The sequence below is a fragment of the Schistocerca americana genome, chromosome X (assembly GCF_021461395.2).
Source record: "Schistocerca americana isolate TAMUIC-IGC-003095 chromosome X, iqSchAmer2.1, whole genome shotgun sequence".
NCBI lineage: Eukaryota > Metazoa > Arthropoda > Insecta > Orthoptera > Acrididae > Schistocerca > Schistocerca americana.
Window position 1 is genome coordinate 184,545,646 of NC_060130.1, and position 17,888 is coordinate 184,563,533.

A 17,888-nucleotide genomic window follows, 5' to 3' on the forward strand; every position below is an offset into this window, starting at 1 on the left:
TAATTGAAAAACATAAATGTCCCACACTAGAGAATGCCAACACATTTTCCAAGATGCCCTCTATGAACGTGATCCCTACACAACACTGGTACATCATGGGTCAAAGGTTGGTTGGTTTGTGGGGATTGAAGGGATCAGACTACAAAGGTCATCGGTCCCATTTTCCACGATCATGAAATGTCCACAAGGAACAAAAACAAGCAACGGAGACGACATGGGATGACATAGAAGAAGAAAGACATAGAAAAGACCAGAAAAGAGGAATTAAAAACACACAGAGTATTACAGTGGTTGGCCGACCATGGAAAAGAAAAGCCAACCACCAAGAGACACACTAAAAAGCCCAATCTAAAACCGTAGGCCAAAGGCCAGACTCAACACAAAAGGAAGAGAGAAACCCTCAGATCAAGTGATAAAAGCCCCCTGCAAGAATAAAACTCAAAACTAAGCCTGCCATGGCAGTGTCATCCGTTAGAAGTGCAGGGAGCGTATCAGGCAGTGGCCGCAACAGGCAAGACTATGGATGGACTCCTGGATAGCCATCACCAGACGAGAATGAGGAAAACACTGGTCGATAGCTCGTAAAACCGCTCAGGGAGTGACTCTACAGATAATGAAGGACTCACCTAAGCAGGAGCGGACATACTCTAGGGCGCGAGAGATGGCGACCAGCTCAGCAGTGAAAACACTGCAGCCAGCAGGCAACGAGTGTTGTTCAGAATGATCCCCAAGAATAAGAGCATAACCAACTCGACCAGCAACCATCAAACTGTCAGTATAGACCACGTCAGAGCTGTGAAATGCGGCAAGGATGGAAAGAAAGTGGCAGCAGAGGGCCTTAGGAGGGACTGAGTCCTTCGGGCCCTGTGCCAAATCCAGCCAAAGGCATGGTCGGGGCACACACCATGGGGGTATACGTATATGGGCTTGGAAAAGAGGTGGGAGAGGGAAAAACTCAAGCCCAGAGAGAAGAACCCGGACACCAACCGCGATCATACACCCTGACCAGAGCCAGCATTCTGGAAGATAGACGCCCGAGTTGGGGAACAGAAGACAGTAATTTGGATGCCCAAGCAAGCAATAAACATGTGCAGCATAAGTGGCCGGTAGTCATTGGCGCCGGATCCTCCACAAGCAGGCTGTTTACAGAGCTTGTGCACAAAGCTCCAGTTGCGAGTCGGATCCCACAGTGAAGTATGGGGTCAAGCAACTGCAACACAGAAGGCGATGCCGAACCATAAGCCAGGCTCCCATGATCAAGACGGGACTGAATCAACACCTGATACAGTCGTAGAAGGGTAGACCTATTGCCACCAGAGCTGGTGCGACTCAAGCAATGGAGAGCGTTAAGACGGCACCACAATGTTCGTTTAAGCTGCCCAATAGGAGGGAGCCAAGTCAACCATGCATCAAAAAGCAAGCCCAAAATCCTATGTCTCTCCACCATGGCAAGAGGTTCGCAGTGGCTCCAGGTGAACAGTGCGATTCCGGCAGAAATGCACGATGCAGGTCTTGGCAGCCGAAAACTGGAAGCCGTGCGTGGTGGCCCAAGACTGTGCCCTGTGGCTGCCGTTCAGCAACCACAATGCCAGTGGAACTATAGTACACGCAAAAGTCATCAGCATACAAAGAAGCCAATATGGACATTCCCACAGCTGCAGCTAGCCCACTGATAGCAACTAAAAAGAGGCAGATACTTAAGACAGAGCCTTGTGGAACCCCATTCTCCTGGACTTGGGAGGAACTATGGGAGGAACCAACTTGCACGCGGAAGGAACAAAGTGACAGAAAATTTTCAATAAAAAGTGGGAGCCAGCCCTCTAAGACCCCACCCATGAAGTGTGGTGAGAATGTGATGTAACCACGTCGTATCGTACGCCTTCCGCATGTCAAAAAAGACGGCAACGAGATGCTGGTGGCGGGCAAATGCCATGTGGATGGCAGATTCCAGCCAGACCAAATTATCAGTGGCAGAGCGACCCTTACGGAACCCACCTTGGGACGGAGCCCGAAGGCCCGAGACTCAAGTAGCCAACTCAACCTCCGGCTCACCATGTGTTTCAGCAACTTGCACATAACGTTGGTGAGGCTAATGGGGTGGTAGCTGTCGACCTCCTGGGGGTTCTTGCCAGGCTTCAAAACTAGGACGATAACGCTTTCCTGCCATTAAGAAGGAACTCACCCTCATCCCAGATACAGTTGAAAAAGTCGAAATGGTGTCGCTGGCAGTCCACCAAGAGGTGTTTGAGCATCTGATAGTGGATGCGATCCGGCCTGGAAGCCGTATCAGGGCAAGCGGCTAAGGCATTGTGGAATTCCCACGCACTGAATGGAGCATTGTACGATTTGGGTAGGTGCGTATGGAATGAAAGGCTCTGACTGTCCAACCACTCTTTCAGGGCTCAGAAGGCCTGTGGGTAATTTGTAGAAGCAGAACTGTGAGCATAATGCTCTGCTAAGAGTTCTGCAATCGTGTCTGATTCAGGTACGCTGACGGGTGTCTGGTACCCATAGAGTCGCCTAATCTTGCAACAAACCTGCGATGCAGAGGTACAGGTGCCAATGGTGGAGACATACCGTTCCCAGCACTCCTGCTTCCCTCGGTGAATAAGGCGCCAGGCTCGGGAATGGAGCTGTTTAAAGGTAATTAGGTGTTCCAATGATGGGTGGCGCTTATGATGCTGGAGGTCCTACCTGCAATCTCTAATTGCCTCAGCGATCTCCGGTGACCACCAAGGCACAGTCCTCCGCCGAGGAGACGAGGAAGAACAGGGAATTGAAGATTTCGTAGCAGAAATGATGCCAGTGGCGATCGTGTGAACCACCACATCAATGGCGCCATGAGAAAGAGGCTCAAGAGTGGCAATGTAGGAGAACAAGTACCAGCCAGCGTTATTCAAACCCCATCTGGTGAGGTGCCCAGGTGAGTGAGACTAGGGAATTATATATTAGCAATTTAGTTTTTCTTTTAACAAGGCTACTTTTGAATAGCTGCATATTTGCAAAGTAAGCTCTGTTTCCTGCTTGTATTCTTTCCCTTATAGCCTTTCCAATACTGTTATTTGTTATTAGGGCTCCCAAGTAGTTAAAAGAGGACACTCCATTGGAGCATTTCCCATTGATGTTTAGGTTTTTAGGGGTTCTTCTGGCCTCAGATTGTGACATTACCATATATTTTGTTTTGTATTCATTTACTATGAGACCAATTTTTAAGGCTTCTGTTTCCATTGCCCAGTATGTTTCTAGGAGTGTATTGGTATTTCTTCCTACTATAGCAATGTCATCAGCGTATGCACATATCTGGCTAGTTTTCATAAATATGGTGCCTCTTTTGTTGATTTTATTTACTGCACTATGCAGGGCTACGTTGAATAGGACAGTGGAGAGACTATCCCCCTGCTTCACACCTTTATTAAAGTCAAAGCTTTCACTTGTTCTGCTAAGGACCTTTACTTTTGCTCTTGTCTCTGTCATTGTCATTCTGATTAGTCTTATTAATTTAGCACATATACCAACTTCTTTCAGTACTCTATATCTATATCGATGAATAAGAAATGCAGATCTACATCATATTCATAGAACTTTTCCATCATTTGCCTTATCACAAATATTTGATCAGTTGTTCTTCTGCCCGGTCAAAAGCCACACTGATATTCCCCTAGTATGCCTTCTGCACACTTCCGTATCCTTTCATTTAATATACTTGTGAAGATCTTATAAGCTGTACTTAGGAGTGTTACATCTCTATAGTTTTCACATGCTGTTCTGTCCCCTTTCTTATAAATGGGGACTATTATTCCAATTTTCCAATTATCTGGCATAGTTTCTGTTTCCCATATATCTGATATTAATGTGTGCAGTTCCTTTATTACAGCCTCACCACCAGTTTTTAATTAATTCAGCAATTATGCTGTCTTCCCCAGGGGCTCGATTGTTTTTTGACTTGTGCACAGCCTGGGAGACCTCTTGTAGTGTTGGCTTTCTTGCCTCATTGGTTTCATTGTCTACTTCCAGCTCCACTCTCCCCTCCTGTGCTGCTGTCTCTTCATCTTCTAGGCTGGTGCTCAGCGTATCTTTGAAATACTCTGCCCATCTTCCCACTATCTGTTCTTCCTCCCTTATCATTTTCCCATCTTTACTGGAACAGGCCATTGTTTTTGGTTGGAATCTATTCTTCATTTTGCCTATGGCATGATAGAACTTTCGTATTTCACTCTGTTCCTTTAGTTCTTCTAGTTCTTGAAATTTCTTCTTATTCCACTCTCTTTTCTTTCTCTTGCACAGTCTGTTAGCTCTTCTCCTTAATTCTCTATATTGTTCCACATTATTTCTGGTTTCACTCTGTAGCATTTTTGTTCTTGCCCTGTTCTTTTCCTCTATTGCTGACCTGCAATCTTCATCAAACCACTCCTGGGTTCTTCTGTTCCTTCTTATGCCTATTATATCCTCTGCAGCATCCTTAATGGCTTTTTCAAACCTGTTCCACCTTTCATCTACTCCTACTGTGGTCTCTTCATTGCTCAACTTTCTGCTTAGTGTTACTTGGTTATTTTTTTTTTACTTCATCAGGGATGTTCAGTTTGTCTGTATTCCATTTCATCATCTTTCCCATTCTGTTGCCATTTGTTAGTGACAGTTTCTCTCTCAAGACTGATTTTATCAAAAGTGGTCTGAATCCCAGTTTGGTCCTCTGCTGCTCCGTACATCCGTAACTGACGTGGAGTGGCGTGCAATCACTAAAATATGGTCAATCTGATTGACTACTCCATTGGCTGCAGACTTCCAAGTACCCAGATGGATCCTTTTATGTGGAAAGCAGGTACTTTTAAATAGTCATATTATTCCTTGCTGCGAATTGGCATAGTAAGTCTCCATTCTCATTGTTTTCTTCATGTAGTGAATATTTTCCAGAAACTCCATACAGATGTTCATTCTTCCCTATTTTTGCATTAAAATCTCTATTACTAGCATCAGGTCATATTTAGGTAGTGCACAGTATACTTTTTCAAGTCTTCGTAGAACTGTTCTTTAATTATATCCTCTTTTTCCTCTGTTGGTGCATGTGCATTAACTATTGATATATTCCTAAATTTACCTTTTAGTCCGAGTCTGCACGTCCTTTCATTTATGGGTTCAAATTCTAGAAGGCTTTTCCTAGCTTCCCTAGTTATTATAAACCCTGTTCCAAGTTGGCCTGTTCTTTCTTCTGGTCCATTATATACCAAAGAGTACTCAGGTTTATCTATCTGCCCATTCCCCTGCCATCTTATTTCCTGTAGCCCTACAATATCATATTTGAATTTTAAAATTTCATTGGCTATTTCTTTCATTTTTCCAGGCTGAAGCATTGTCCTCACATTCCATGATGCTACTGTTAGATCCTTTATCGGTTTCCTTTGCCGGGGTCGTGATACATGCTTTCCATCCAATTTCCGAGGCTTCTTTGGAATTTCCATAATATTCTTTTTTTTTTTACAGTATGGGGTTATTAGCCCCACGCCCAACCCCCAACCTGGAGGACCAGGATTTGTATGAGGTTTACTCCTCTAGGGAAGCTGGCTTCACTACGCCTCTAGAGCCCTCCCTGCCCTATGTTGAGGGACACACTTTGTCTGGCTCCTCTGTCGAGACCAGTCCGGCTTGGGAGACCCTGCCAGTAGCTATGCTACCGCCGGCATAGCTCTCGACTTCACCGAAGCTAGAAAATCCTCGGGAACTAGATAATTTTGTAAATGATTATTTTTCTGGTATTTCAGAGAACTTGAAACAATTTCTTCCTAAAGCACTTTTAGCACCCTCAATTACTTACACAGCAAACCACAATAATGATTCCCCCCCCCCAACAGACTTTGAAGTCGGGAGCACAACACAGAAATAAAAAAGGAAGTTTTTAGAGATAGGTGAGGCTCCAGTCTTTGTTCTGAAGGCATGTGCAGGGAGTAACAAGCCTAATTAATAAACATGATAAATGAGTCCTCTAGTTCAGGTATGTTTCCTGAGTATCTAAAGCATGCACAAGTCGAACCTTTGTTATTAAGGAAGGTACTGTGGAGAGTATTAAAATTACAGGCCACTTTCATTACTGTCTGCATTCTCAAAAATAATTGAATCAATCATGAATAAATGCAACCTTTTTACAGATGGGAGAAGTAAAATGTCAGAAATTGCTGAGTCCATGAAAGTGGTACCTCAAGCTCTTGACAAGGATGACTGTGTTACAGCCATATTCTTAGGCCTGTCTAAGGCTTCTGACACTGTTGAAAATAAATTACTACAAAACAAGCTAGAAGCACTAGGTGCAAGAGGAATAGGAAATGACAAGTTCCAGTCTTATTAAGAAAACAGGATTCAAACATCCACTGATAAATTTTTAGTAAAACAATTAGCAGGCAAGAAACAGGCAGAGTTCCTCAGGGTAATGTATTAGGTCCACCTGGCAAGAAACAGGCAGAGTTCCTCAGGGTAGTGTATTAGGTCCAATTCTGTTCGTGATATGTACCAAGGATTTTTCCAGCAGTACAAGACATTGAGAAAATGTTCCCTTTGCTGGTGACATCCTCATAGTCACTGATCAAACATAAAAACTCTCACTAGAGAAAGCAAATGAGACCCTCAAGGGTCTTTACAATTAGGTAGTGTTTAACAAATTAAAATTGAACATAAGGAAAACAAACATTATGCACATCGGCATGAAGAGGGGAGACTGTTCTGTCACATTCAGCATTCATGATAAAGCTATCAGCTGTGTAACAAATAACATTTCTAGGAAAGAACGTTGACTGTCACGTAACACAGAATGAACATGCCAAGACACTGGTAAAAACAATACCATCAGCAATGTTTGCCCTTGCTGTTCAATCATCATTTTGCAACAGCCAGTGGGTCATGGTGACCTGCTCGTTTGTACACACAGTTCTAAAACAAGGGAGTCTTTTCTGGAGATTGAAGGCTAGGAGGAGGAGGTATTCAGACAGTTACACTTTACGTATATGCAATAGATTTGACCAACTATCAGAGTTGAGTGGAGAGGAGCCTCTTGTAGCTGTAGATGTAGGAAACGTGCAGCAGTCCTCAGCAGTCAGGAGGCCTAGGTCAGTTGCAGAGTCTAACAGAAAGAAGAAGGTTCTGCTGCTAGGTAGTTCGCATGGTAGAGGTGTGTGCCAGCAGTTGAAGGAAGTGTTGGGAACGTAGTATCAGGTCACCAGTATTGTGAAGCATAGTGCAGGGTTGGCTCAGGTGACTGACAGCATAGGGGAGTTATGTAGGAATTTTACAAAGGAAGATCAGGTAGTCATAGTGGGTGGAGCAGGAAATCGTCTTGATAGGGACGGGGAATATGATGTACATGGTGATGTGGTACTAATGTGCATTTCGTACAACTGTTTCAGCATTACGATCAGCCTCATCTTAATGCGGCCGTTACGCACATTAACATGGGGCTGGAGAAGGCACTGATGGCAGAGCGCGTGGGTCACATTGCAATGGTGCAAGTTGAGTCTATCAGTAGATCGGGTTTCACTAGGTATGTCCTGCACCTCAATAGGTATGGGAATGGGAGGCTGCAAAGCTTAGAGGTGACAGTGCAGTGGGTGGTGGTATCACTCACAAAAAAATTCCTATAGTAGTTGGTGTTAGAGCTGCACCTTTTTTAGATTTGAGTCAGCTGATAGGTATACCTGCTTCATCAAAATATAAGAGGTATTAGAGATAAAGTTAGTGAACTGCTTATAGATGTTGACTCTGAAATTATTGGTATATCAGAGCACCACTTAAATAATTTGACAATTCAAAGGGTTCATTTACCAGGGTACAGATTAGCTGGCTGTTTTTCAAGGAGTTCTTTGCGGAATGGGGGAATGGACATGCATGTAAAGAACAGTATTTGATTTGAGTTTGTAGACATATCATGGCACTGCACTGAACAGGTATTTGAATGCTGTGGAGTGGCAGTTGAATTCAGTGAAACTAAACTTCTAATTGTAATTTCATGTGCTGACACGTTCCATGACCTTTCAGATTTGTTCCTCAATTTGGTCCTACAGAACTTAACTTGTAAATAAATAAATAAATTTTTCAGATGCAGAGAAAGGTCATTCAAATATTAACTACAAGTAGTGTTCTGGCTCATTGAAAGGAACTGTTTAAGAAACTTGATATCCTTAATGCACCAAGTGAGTACATCTACCAATCTGCAATTCCGGGAAGCATTAATTAGTATTTTGCTAGTATTTATGTACATAACCGTGGAACACCGGCCAGTTTGCACTTGTATTTGCCAAGGAAAAAGACAAAAATAGTCAAAACAGGATGTTCTATTACAGAATAAAAATATATAATACATTTCCCAAGGAGACAAAGAAGATTAGGACCTACTAAATACAACTGTTTAAAAAAGTTTATTTTCATAAGTAACCCATACTACTCAATCAGCGATTACTTAGGGGTTTCAGAGTGGTGGTTAAGAATGAAAGGGGTTAACTACAACACATTGTCACATTACAATAGGGCAACACTTGCATTTCAGCATCTGTAAGTGCATCAAAGTAGTGCCTTCGTCACAGAAGTGCCTTTTCATTCTCGTGACCGCAACATCTCACTTTTAACAGGGAAATCCTGAACCAGTTTTTTTGGGAGGACTGACTGGAGGACACAAATGCGGGCATGCAGAAAAGTGGGATGTTTACAGCTATCCAAGAAGACTTGAGTTAGGCAAGGAGCACGGCAGGAACAATATGCTGTCATGTAAAATTCTTGACCACACCTTCACATGTATTGTACAGCTGTTAATCTATGAATGAAACGCAATATTCAAAATTTGTTGGTGCTTATATTCATAAGAATTTGAGCTGGAAATATTTTATATATCTTCCAAAACTTCTAAGCTCTGCAGCTTTTGCATTAGAGATAAAGGCATAGTTTGGAGAAAAAAATGTCAAAAAGTTGACTTATTGCCCAACTTTTCATTTAGTAATACCTTATGGCATCAAATTATGGGGTAACATATCTTTGGAGAACAGTGATCAGGTGGTGGTGTCCCACAGGTCATATACAGGGTGTTCATTTTCACTGAAGACATTGATGTATCTCAAAATCTACACATCAGATCAAAAAAGTTACGATTCCAATTTGTTTGTATCTGAGGGGGATATCCAATGACACCACACAGGAATTCGCCGCGCCCCCCCCCCCGACCCCACCCCGTGTGTAGGTGGCGGGGAGCAAATTTGGACTCTCCAATGGGAACCCCTGTTTTTTATTGCAGATTATGATTTTACGGCAAAATCTACCTAAGTTTTGTATGAAGCATTTTCTTCGTTTTGCCACAGATGGTTCTATAACCCAAGGAAAAGAAATGGGTACACAATTGCAATTTACAACATGCTACTCAATGGCCCTCTAACATCCAATGGCATGTGGGACCCCACCTCCATGCTGCGAGGGTAGGACTTGTCAGTATTTCATAACTTCTAACAAGGGAACCTCCCCATCGCACTCCCCTCAGATTTAGTTATAAGTTGGCACAGTGGATAGGCCTTGAAAAATTTCACAGATCAATCGAGAAAACAGGAAGAAGTTGTGTGGAACTGTGAAAAAATAAGCAAAATATACAAACTGAGTAGTCTATGCGCAAGATAGGCAACATCAAGGATAAAGTGAGCTCAGGAGCGCCGTGGTCGTGTGGTTAGTGTGAGCAGCTGTGGAACGAGGTCCTTGGTTCAAGTCTTCCCTCAAGTGAAAAGTTTACTTTCTTTATATTCACAAAGTTATGATCTGTCCATTGACGTCTCTGTTCACTGTAATAAGTTTTGTGACCGCACCGCAAAACCATGCAATTAGTAGACGAAAGTACGCGCCTCTCCAATGGGAACTGAAAACATTGGATCGCAAGGTCATAGGTCAACCAATTCCTCCACAGGAATAACTGTCTGAAAATAAAAAATTAAACTTTTTACTCGAGGGTAGACTTTAGCTAAGGCCCTCACACTCCGCAGCTGCTCACGCTAACCACAGGACAACAGCACTCCTGAGCTCACATTATCTTTGATGTTGCCTATCTCGCGCATGGACTACTCGGTATATTTTGCTTATTTTTTTCATGGTTCACACAACTTCTTCCTGTTTTCTCGATTGATCTGTGTTCAGTTTTTCAAGGCCTATCCACTGTGCCAACTTATAACTAAATCGGAGGGGGGTGCGATGGGGAGGTTCCCTTGCAAGTGGAAACTCCATCCACAACATTGTATTCCTCCAACATATCGAACAGGGCACTACTCGATGTACCACCATGGCTCAATGCGAACGTTAGTCTACTTTTCCAATTACAGTACGTGTTAAAACATTGTTTTTCCAACTTCAAAACACCTCGCGATTCTCTTTTCAAATGACTGTACAAATGGCAGAAGCATATCCGTGGGAATGTCAGCACAGGCATTTCTGATGTGGTGGCCTGTTGGTACCTGCTAGTACAACTTATCTTTTAAATATCCCCACACAAGGAAACTGGCGACATCAAACTGGCAACCTCGCAGGCCAATTAATAGGGCCACCTCTGCCGATCTGCTGAGAGTGTAAACAAAGTATAACACTTCCTGGGTTTCAGCTGCGTAAAGCGCTGGGCAACCGTTGTGCTGTAACCACATATGTTGTCGAACTTTCGGGGCAACATCCTGCATTAGTACTGGTAGTTTCTGTTCCAAAAACATTTGATATTTTCATCCATTCAGCATGCATTGATTTAACACAGACCAATGAGTTTGTTTCCCATGATGTCACACCATGCGTTAACTGATGAAGGCCATTGATGGTCAACTTGCCATAACCAGTGGGGATGGTCTACAGTCTAATAATGCATGTTTTGCCAGACAACACTAACATGGTTTGTGAATATACACTCATCACAAAATAGTACCTCGGCAAAGAATGTGAGGGTCATTTGTATTTGTTGACGTGCCCACTCACGTAACACTGTCCAGTTATGGAAATCAACACCATGAAGTTCTTGGTTCACTGACACGTGTTATGGGTGATACCTATAAATGTGTATTACTGTGAAAATACTAATTGTGGTATAATTGCTGGCACTTATCCACGGGATGTGTAGCACTGTCTCTACTAAAGCTATTTCATTAGCTTCTCCTGTAACACATTTGCATTGTTTCCTTTTGCCAGTGCCATTAGATATAAAGGCATTCACAACCTTGTAAAAGAACAGTGAGAATGAGATTTCCCCGGAAAATTCTCAGCATACAAGGTGACATTTCTCCTACATTCTTCATAAGTCAAGACCATTTCAATTTTTTCTTCCATGGTTGCAACAGTAATCATCCACTTGCACATCTATTCTGCAAACGATAGTTAGGTGTGCAAGCAATTTACACTGTACAAGTATTGTAATGTTTAGAACCGCTGTCTGTTCTACATCTGCACAATGCATGAGTTCCAGTTTCTTTTGATACAACATCGTGCGTTGAGTAGTCCACTGTTTGATATGCTGGAGGAATAGGGCGTTGCGAATGGGGTTTCCAATTAGAAGTTATGAAATACTGGCCTGTCCTACCCTCGCAGCATGGAGGTGGCATCCCACGTGCCATTGAGTAGCATGTCGTAAATTACAATTGTGCACTCATTTCTGCTCCTCTTATTACAGCATCACCTGTGGCCAATGAAGAAAATGCTTCAGACAAAACTTTTGTCGATTTTTCTATAGAACAGTAATCTACAATAAAAAATGGGGGTCCCCATGGAAGATTTCAAAGTTGCCCCCTACCACACAAACAGGGGGTGATGTGGTGGGTTGAGTGTGGTATTTTTTGACGATCCCCAAAAACAAATTAGAGTTATAACTTTTTTGATACAGTGTGTCATTTTCAAGATATTTCAGTGTCTTCAGTCAAAATGTATATTTGAAAAATGACATTACCGCCTTGAGCTGCTGGTTAAATTCTTTATTTACACAACCAGTTTCAGTCGACTGACCATTTATAAGTTCTCTAAATGTCAAATAAAATAATACATAACTAACACCACAGGCACAAACTGCCATGAATCCTTTAATTGGTGCAAATGTGTGTTGTTAACATTTACACCAGTTAACAGATTTGTGACACTTTAAGTCTGTAATGTTACTTGTGTGTTGTTTTATTTGATACATGGGAACCTGAGGGTCCATTGACCAAAAATGGTTCTGTAAATAAAGAATTTTACCAGCATCTGAAGACAGTAATACGCCTTTTTCAAGAAGGTCTGTGTCGCACAGAAGTGAGTAATAAGGTTAATACGTGGCGTCCACTCAATAGCTTCTTACAGACAAATCCTCAAACAATTGGGCGTACTGAGGGCCTCACAAAATTTTGTTGTCAACAATTGATTAAAATCTGAAAACAGTAAAATTCATAACTATAATATCTGAAGGAGAAATGATGCACATTACCCAATTTTCTTGTCACACAAAAATGAGCGAGGTATTCAGCCATTAAAGTTATTGACCATTTACCCAGTGATGTGAATTATTTCATGAAGTTGGTTTGTTTCATGTTCCTCTGATAATTTGAAAGAAAACTGTAATAATGTGGCACAAGTAATATACATTCAAACAACAAATTACTTTGTTAATATGGATACATGCTGAGCCCTCTCCCCCCACTTTTCTTTTCTTTTAACAGATTGTGTTAGTAATTCCTAACTACCATCTTTCACCTTCACGTGTAGGTTACAATATTAGAAATTGTTCTACAGAACAGAATATGTTACAGAGAAAATTCTTCCAGTTTGTTTTCAAACTTCACTCTGCTGTCTCAGACATTTTATATCAATGGATATGTGATCAAAAATTTTTGTCACAACATTGTGCACCCCTTCCTGTGCCAAAGACAACCTTAATTTGGAATAATGAATACAATTTGTTCTCCTGATAATTATGTGCATCAATGGTCATTCGAGCTGCAGAGGATTATTTACAAACGACACACACCGTCAGGTGGCTTGCGGAGTATGGATGTAGATGTAGATATGAGCGAAGCAGCAACCTCTAGTATTGATTCCATGAACTGAGTCACTGCTTGAAAAAAGTATTTTTAATGACAAATTTCACTAAGGGATAAATATATTGGGAACCAGTAGTTAATATTCCTAGTTCCCTAAACAGCTCCCGCTGCACTATGTTCTTGAGTTCACACCACAAATAATTCTTATCACACTTTTTTGTACCTGGAACATATTCGCTTGGCTTGATAATCTACACCAAAAAAATTACCCTATATGGCATTACGGGATGAAAGTATTCGTATTATGTCTGCTTCTTCATTTTCATATCTTCTATACCTGACAACAGTCACACTGCAAATAGAGATTTCTTTGGCCGCTTCAGCAGTTCTGTATTATCAAGCTGTAATCATGTTCTGAATTGCACGTAGTGTATTTTTTCAAAGTTTTGTGTCAGAAAACTGGTTAGGAACCATTTATTATTAAAGTCCATGAAAATTTCATTAACCCATCTTTGACTACACTATTTGCTATTTACTTCATGGATGAGCAATATATATATTTTCTTGCAGCACGTTTTTGAACAATGAAGATTTTAACTTTTTATACCTGGGATTCACAATCATGTAGAACTTTATAAAATACATCATATTTACTGCTGTTTAGAGCATAAGTGACTAGTGATGGGTTAACGAACATGAGTGTCTACAGACTATGTTGTTTTATGACATATGGATTTGTGTGCTCGCAATATGTAACAGTGTCACTAATGTAATTAATAGTAATGACAATGGCATAAATGTGTAAGCTCACTAAGTTGACATGGCTTACAGCCACAAAGATGTAAGCAACATGTTTACGCAATTTTCATTTTTAATTCTGTGTAATCGCCCGAATATGAAGACACACAACGATTTTGTTAAATAATTTATAAAGAACCTGTATTTTTCAGCTGCACTTGATAATGGCCTAAGGCCGAAATTGCAATCGTGAGATTAAAAAAGTGTTACAGCCACTGGCGTAAATATGTATCTTATAATGAAGATTTTCTTTCTTAAAGGCGAGTTACCTCAGAACACTATTTATTCCATATGACATTATTAAATGGAAATATGCAAAATATGTCGACTTACTGAGTTTCTGTTGCAAATGTGACTGAACCAACTTGTTTTAGGAGTTGCAAAACGATCCTTGTGCAGTTTAAATGGAGATAATAAAATTAACTCCAAGACAAGGCAGAAATAATAGCTGCTTGACACTATCTACCTCATTTGGGGTATATTTATGAATGAATCTGCAATACTATTACTTAGTTACATGGGTACTAAAAAGATGGCTTCGATCAATCATGTACGCGGTGTGCATCTTACTATTTTGTAAAGTTGACTATTTTAAAAACGATTGGATTTTAAAAACAAATACACACTCACTCACTTTTGTCATGTCACCCAACTCATCCAAAATAAAAACTAATAACAACGGTAAACGACTGTGCTGAACGAAAGGCGCAAATAAATGAAATGTTAATCTCATAAAAATAAGGGCGCAGTATTTAATTTTTAAGGAATATAAGACAGCACCACGCCCCCACATAAAAATCCTAAATAGTAGATAAGTACAGAACATTTCAACATACTACAACGAAGGAGGCTGTGACCTCAGGGGTAACACCCCAACAATGTTTACATTATTGTGTCGCTATCTATCGACAGAGAAAATACGGCAGAGCATTAAGTAATTCACTCACCATCTCCTCACCAACTTCCTCTGTGTTGGTGTCATTCTGGGTATCATTAGGTTCTAAGGATATCACGTTTATAACGTCAACACCATTGACAGACAAAGGTACTTCGATGGTATCCATGTCTCACACGATTATCTACTTTTGCTCAAATTATACTACCCACAAAGCTTACTACACGCCCCACTACCAAGCGAGCTTACGACACATTACTGTCTGTAAGTCCCGCCAAACACGACGCAAACCCCAGAACACCAAAACATCTGAACTGCGAGGTAGTTAGCACTGACAGAAAATGTTGGTGCCGATCAGTGTTGCCAACGAGATGATCCTGAAAGTTCCCAAAAGCCATTTAAGTTAGCATTTCGAAACAAAATACCCCAAATTTAAAACAAATATAGAAACATACAAAATAACAAATTATATTTAAAACTTACTATTATATTTAAACAAAACTGATAACGATAATCAGATACTACTTAAAATAAAGCGTTTTTTAAAACTTACATTTACAGTAAGTCCTCATCCTCACTTCCATATCCCTCCATTCTTGAAGATGACTGACTAGGTCCAGCTGCTCTGTTGTCAGGAGCAGATTGTCTAGTGTAACTTTACATTGTACCTATCAACTTATTTTTTTTTTCTTTATTGTGATTTGTATCACCTTACACAAGGCGGGCTGTCAGCAGCTGAGTACGCCGCTCTTCAGCCTTGAGATTTACAATAAGTAATAAATAGAGGGGGCACAGAGAATACAACCAAAATGGAGGGCAAAACAATGTAGACACCAAAAAACACGGAGCCGTTCACGCCTGACGAGAAAACATCACTGACACCAGTTGACACGGCGCACAAAACAGGGATGATGGCGATGGTACACGTGAACAGTGGCGGCGTTTCGGCGAACAAACACTAAACACAAACGAAGGCACACGCATGAAACACTAATGGCGATGACCCTATCAACTTAACACACACCCCGCTTATATGGGGCTCTCAAAACCGGATTTCGTAAACCGATTTCTCAATACCCCTTCTGGTCGATCACGTAAGCACTACAAAATCGATTCTGGTAATCCACTTCTATTTACGGATTTTCCAATTCCGCAATGAGTTTTAGCTCCCATGAAAACGCAACCGGTTTTGCACTGTGCTTGGGCTGTCAGGTTCCGTCTTGCTTCTAAATTTTTTTGACTAATATGGAAGGAGTGAATTTTTGTACAATGAAGGATAAGTAGAAATATTAGACTGAAGCTGTATATACCTCCTCTAATTGTACTGACTAAATCAGAAACTGTAACAGCTTTTTTTCAGGCGCCAGGCTAGCAAATTCGCTTCAGACACGACAGCGAAAGACGGTTTTCAAAATTCGGTTTTCGTCTTTCGGAAGATGTGTCGCATGTAAACGTAGTGTCGGAGCCAGGTGGTTCATATGAATGACAACACTTCTGTGCCTAAGCCCACTTCTTAAAGTAAGAATCGAATTCAGAGTATCGATAGTCACCCTAATACGCTATTTGATTTCACAATGCTCATTTGAGTGAAAACCCTCTCCACTTCTACATTTGAATGGGGAAGACTTAACACTAACTGCGATACACAATTACTCTTGGAAGGAATTCATGCCTGTGGAATCTTTATAACCACCTACGTCAGCCCAAAATTCCAATATGTTACTAGGGCTGCGCCATTTTATGAAACTGATATTCTGCTACTGTCTAATGATGGATTCAGTTACGTCGGAGTTAGTATTACCAAAAGCCATTTAAGTCTTTAAGAGACTAGAATTAGGAAGCCCAATTCTTAGTTCTATAGCGAATTTTATTGTCAAATCTATACACCATTTACAAAGGAGATTTTTAGTTTCACGTCTGAGTTTAGTTTCTGAAATTATTTTCTCAAATTCATAAGCCTAGATTGTCTTTTGCGGTTCCTATACTATTGGTTTTAAATAAGACAGATATAGCTTATTCACCATTTCGGAATACTTGTTGCACAGCATTTCTGCTGTGTAGCAGTTTTCTTTAGATCTGGTAATCTGAAAATGGAGTTTCTTTTCCTCCTATTGCGATAATAATAACCGGCTCAATCGAAAGCCATAGTGTCTCACACACACCTGGAATTTTCATAGGTTCCTTCCCTTCATTTAATGTTCTACAGATGTCCCTGTACATTGCTTGGTGATTAGAAGAATGTGAAAACCAGTTGTAGGTTTCTCGAACCAAAAAGTCGACATTTCTTGGCAACGTTTCTTCTGCAATGAATGACAAACATAATGCATCATAATCATCTGTGGTAAGTTCAAATCTTGTTTCAACCTCTCATATACACCATTGTTTATTCATGTGTTTACGAAAACATTGTCAACCCCTACACCAATCATATCTTCTGGGTTGAGTTTATGACACACCAACAAAGCTTTTATTGAGTTGACAATGGCTTCATCTGTGCAAAATTCTAATTCCACCATCCCAAGAATGTGCATGCTATTTTTGCACTTTAATACTGAAATAGCGTATATAAATGCCAAGCAATTATATAACATATATCTTGATGCAACACATCCGAAAAGTGCGGAGCTAACATGTTTACGACAATTTCTCTACAATTACTTCTGTGCAACTGGATTTCTCTCCAACATTTGCTATCTGAAAATTATTTTTTGCATAATTCTTAGAACTGATCACACGACAGAAATAAACTGTATTCAGCAATGAATGTGCTGATTCCTGCTTCTGATAATTTATCTAGATTTGTTTCAGTCTCGTTTTTAAATGGGAGCTTCTGTTGTTGAGAACTTTTGAAAGGATCCGAAAACTGACTGTGTTCCTGTGTTTTAACATGCTTTTTAATGTCTGTTAATTTTGCATTAATTTCGCACTTGTAAGTACAATAGGCTCTTGTAGTGTCATTTTCAACATAATGTAACCACCCTTTAAATGGAGGATACAACTCCCAGACCTGTGTAATGTTGTTCATATTTACGATTAGGTCCCACCATGAAACATCAGTGAAATGCACAGTTTTGCACACATACACACTTGGAATCAAACTTTGAAGTGAACATAACTCAACTCAACACTGCAAGCAAATTGTATAACAGTACACAGCATTCTGCAAGACTCATTGTTGTAATTTGTTTGTTATATTCTTCAGGCTAGAATCA

At 40.7% G+C, this 17,888-nt stretch overlaps 1 protein-coding gene across 1 annotated transcript in view; it reads right to left on the minus strand.

The window, feature by feature from the left end:
- The window catches only part of LOC124555475 (DNA polymerase epsilon subunit 4), a 66,194-nt gene extending 51,174 nt beyond the window's left edge, over positions 1–15,020 (minus strand). Inside the window, exon 1 of the mRNA XM_047129400.1 lies at positions 14,729–15,020. Within this exon, the coding sequence (XP_046985356.1) occupies positions 14,729–14,845 (117 nt within the window). The 5' untranslated portion in view covers positions 14,846–15,020. The remainder of the gene's footprint in view (positions 1–14,728) is intronic.
- Between the last annotated feature and the right edge of the window lie 2,868 nt (positions 15,021–17,888).